The sequence below is a fragment of the Octopus bimaculoides genome, chromosome 28 (assembly GCF_001194135.2).
Source record: "Octopus bimaculoides isolate UCB-OBI-ISO-001 chromosome 28, ASM119413v2, whole genome shotgun sequence".
NCBI classification, from domain to species: domain Eukaryota; kingdom Metazoa; phylum Mollusca; class Cephalopoda; order Octopoda; family Octopodidae; genus Octopus; species Octopus bimaculoides.
Window position 1 is genome coordinate 4,222,172 of NC_069008.1, and position 3,265 is coordinate 4,225,436.

Genomic DNA, 3,265 nt, shown 5'->3' on the forward strand with positions numbered 1-3,265 from the left:
TACTATTTTATTTATTTATTTGCGTGAGAGGTGCAGACAGGGGGAGAGTGAGAACTGGGGGGACAAACACACACACACACACACACACATATATATATATACATATATACGACGGGCTTCTTTCAGTTTCCGTCTACCTAATCCACTCACAAGGCTTTGGTCGGCCAGAGGCTATAGTAGAAGACACTTTCCCAAGGTGCCATGCAGTGGGACTGAACCCGGAACCATGTGGTTGGTAAGCAAGCTACTTACCACACAGCCACTCCTGCGCCTATGTATATGTATTAAAGAAAATATCCAGTGAGTATACAAAACCTCCAAAGCCATTAGAACATTTGCTGCAAATAGTAGTGAAGAATTAGAATAAGATGTATAAATTCTTCGATGAAATTTGATGCGTTTTTTTTTTTTGTTTCTATTTCTGTTTCTAGGCATCAGAACTCTGTGATTAGAGCACGCATCACCAAAACTCATGTCTTGATTGAGAAGGCCCAGGATGACTACACCAAAGCTGAGCAGACCTGTTATGAAGATGCACATCTGGTATGTACATATATGTGTATGTGTATGTCTGTATCCCTGGACTGGCTTGTGCGGGTGGCACATAAAAGACACCATTTCGAGCGTGGCCGTTGCCAGTATCGCCTGACTGGCCTTCGTGCAGGTGACATGTAAAAGCACCCACTACACTCTCTGAGTGGTTGGCGTTAGGAAGGGCATCCAGCTGTAGAAACTCTGCCAAATTTAGATTGGAGCCTGGTGTTGCCATCCGGTTTCACCAGTCCTCAGTCAAATCGTCCAACCCATGCTAGCATGGAAAGCGGACATTAAACGATGAACGACAATATATATATATATATATATATATATATGTATATATATATATATATGTATATTTACCTAAGGGGGTTGTGGGGAGGGGGCGACAGAGAAAAAGAAGGCTTCGAGAGGAAGGCAGTGAATTGGGGTATGTTATAAGTTTATTATATTATTCTTACAATATTGTATATAAATTATATAATATTGTATTGAATATCAAATGATTTATAGTATATATGAAATAGTATAATAGAAAATATTTATTTATACATAAAAATTGGAGTGGGAGTGCTGAGGTTATTTTGTGGCCATGAGGGGACTAAACCCTTTAAGTTTGTACCCCATTCATTCCTTTATATATTATTATGTTGATATTACAGATGAACAAATCTGTGCTACAACTGGTGAAGACTGTCCAGACAATCTCAGACCAGCTGCAGCCATCGAAAGACAGGAGCCAAGTCCACTACTTCTCTCATCTACAGTTAGGGGACTACTATGATGTCGAGGACAAGTTTTCTTCGGAAATAGACGGTTTCTTCAGGAAGCAGTTCATGCAGGTAGGTAGGCTGGTCTCGTTTATAATTACACCTTGTAACACAATTTTTGTCCTTGGGTAGCTACTGTTATTTCTTATTTGCTTACTCATAGAAAGTATGGAAACTGGCTAATATTTCCTTCGAACTGGCGGTGAGCTGGCAGAGACATTAGCATACCAAGTGAAATGCTTAGCGATATTTCGTCTGTCTTAACATTCTGAGTTCAAATTCCGCCAAGGTCGACTTTGCCTTTCATCCTTTCGGGGTCGATAAATTAAGTACCAGTTGCGCACTGGGGTCAATGTAATTGACTTAATCCCTTTGTCTGTCCTTGTTTGTCCCCTCTATGTTTAGCCCCTTGTGGGCAATAAAGAAATAAGAAACATTAGCACGCCGGGCGAAATGCTTAGCGGTATTTTGTCTGCCACTACGTTCTGAGTTCATCCTTTCAGGGTCGATAAATTGAGTACCAGTTGCATACTGGGGTCGATCTAATCGACTGGCCCCCTCCCCCAAGTCGGTCTTGATCCAGCAGATTTGTGATCAAGTATGTTCCACCCATGACCATCCTGTTTTTTTTTAATTCAGGCATAGTGTACGTTGAACTACATTACATATGTGCCATTCCTTGTTGGTTAACCCCAGGTCAGAGCTGACCCAGCAGATCTGTGATCAAATGCATGCCAGCTGTGACCATTCAGTCTTTCGTTCAAGATAACTGTGTATCTAGGAGTCCATCATCTAATGTGTCTTTTCTTGTTGTTGTTGTTGTTGTTCTTTAGCCCTGAGTCAATCTTGCTCCAGCAGACATATGATCAAGTGTCTTCCTGTTGTGACCATCCCACTGTTTATATACACAGTGTATCTTGGACTACATTATTTAATGTAATCTCCCTACCTCTGTCCCTCTTTCCTGCCCTCCATTTCTTTCTTTCCCCCTGGCTCATAATAATAATCTAAATTTTGGCACAAGGCTAGCAATTTCGGGGAGTGGTTTAGTCGATTGCATTGACCTCAGTACATAACTGGTACTTATTTTATTGACCCCCAAAAGCCAAAGTTAACCATGGCAGAACTTGAACTCAGATCGTGAAAACAGATGAAATACCGCTTAGCATTTCGCCCAGCCTCATAATAATCTTTCTGCTGAAGGCACAAGGCCTGAAATTTGTTGGAAGGGGACTAGCTGGTTACATCAACCCCCAGTGTTTCACTGGTACTTAATTTATTGACCCCTGAAAGCATGAAAGGCAAAGTTGACCCTGGCAGAATTTGAACTCAGAACGTAGCGATGGGTGAAATACCATTATGCCCAGCTTGCTAACGAATCTGTCAGCTCAGCACCTTAATAATGATGATAATAATAATCCATTCTGGTATAGGCACAAGGCCTGAAATTTTGAGGGAGGGAACTCGTCAATTATAGCGACCCCCAAAAGGATGGAAGGCAAGGTCGACCTCAGTGGAATTTGAACTCAGAACATAGTGACAGGCAAAACACTGGTTAGCATTTCATCCAGTGTGCTAACGATTCTGACAGCTTGCTGCCCTCCCCCTCTGCCTCATAATGATGTAAACAGAGCTCTAATTATAATATTTTTTTCCCAAATGTCCCCTGTTGGCAGCAATTGGAGAAATTCAGCTTCCGCTCAGACAAGGACAACATCAAGAGCAAGTTCGATTTACTTGGGATCTCCAGACCGGAGATCTCCTTGGTCCGGGGACCATCGGAAGATATGTCCGACACAATCAACAAAGAAATCAGACGAATTTGCAACATGTAAGTTGGCTTCTTATCTTTTCTAAGCAACCTAAACACCATTATCATCACCATTAATATTATTTTAATGTCCGTTTTCCATGCTAACATGGGCTGGATAGTTTGACAGGAACTGGTAAGGCTGGGG

General features: G+C 41.7%; 1 protein-coding gene across 1 annotated transcript in view; it reads left to right on the forward strand.

The window, feature by feature from the left end:
* Nucleotides 1–3,265, forward strand: part of LOC106876582 (uncharacterized) — a 6,679-nt gene that overhangs the window by 338 nt on the left and 3,076 nt on the right. The window contains exons 2-4 of the mRNA XM_052977739.1: nt 432–543; nt 1,200–1,379; nt 2,984–3,138. Of these exons, the coding sequence (XP_052833699.1) occupies nt 432–543; nt 1,200–1,379; nt 2,984–3,138 (447 nt within the window). The remainder of the gene's footprint in view (nt 1–431; nt 544–1,199; nt 1,380–2,983; nt 3,139–3,265) is intronic.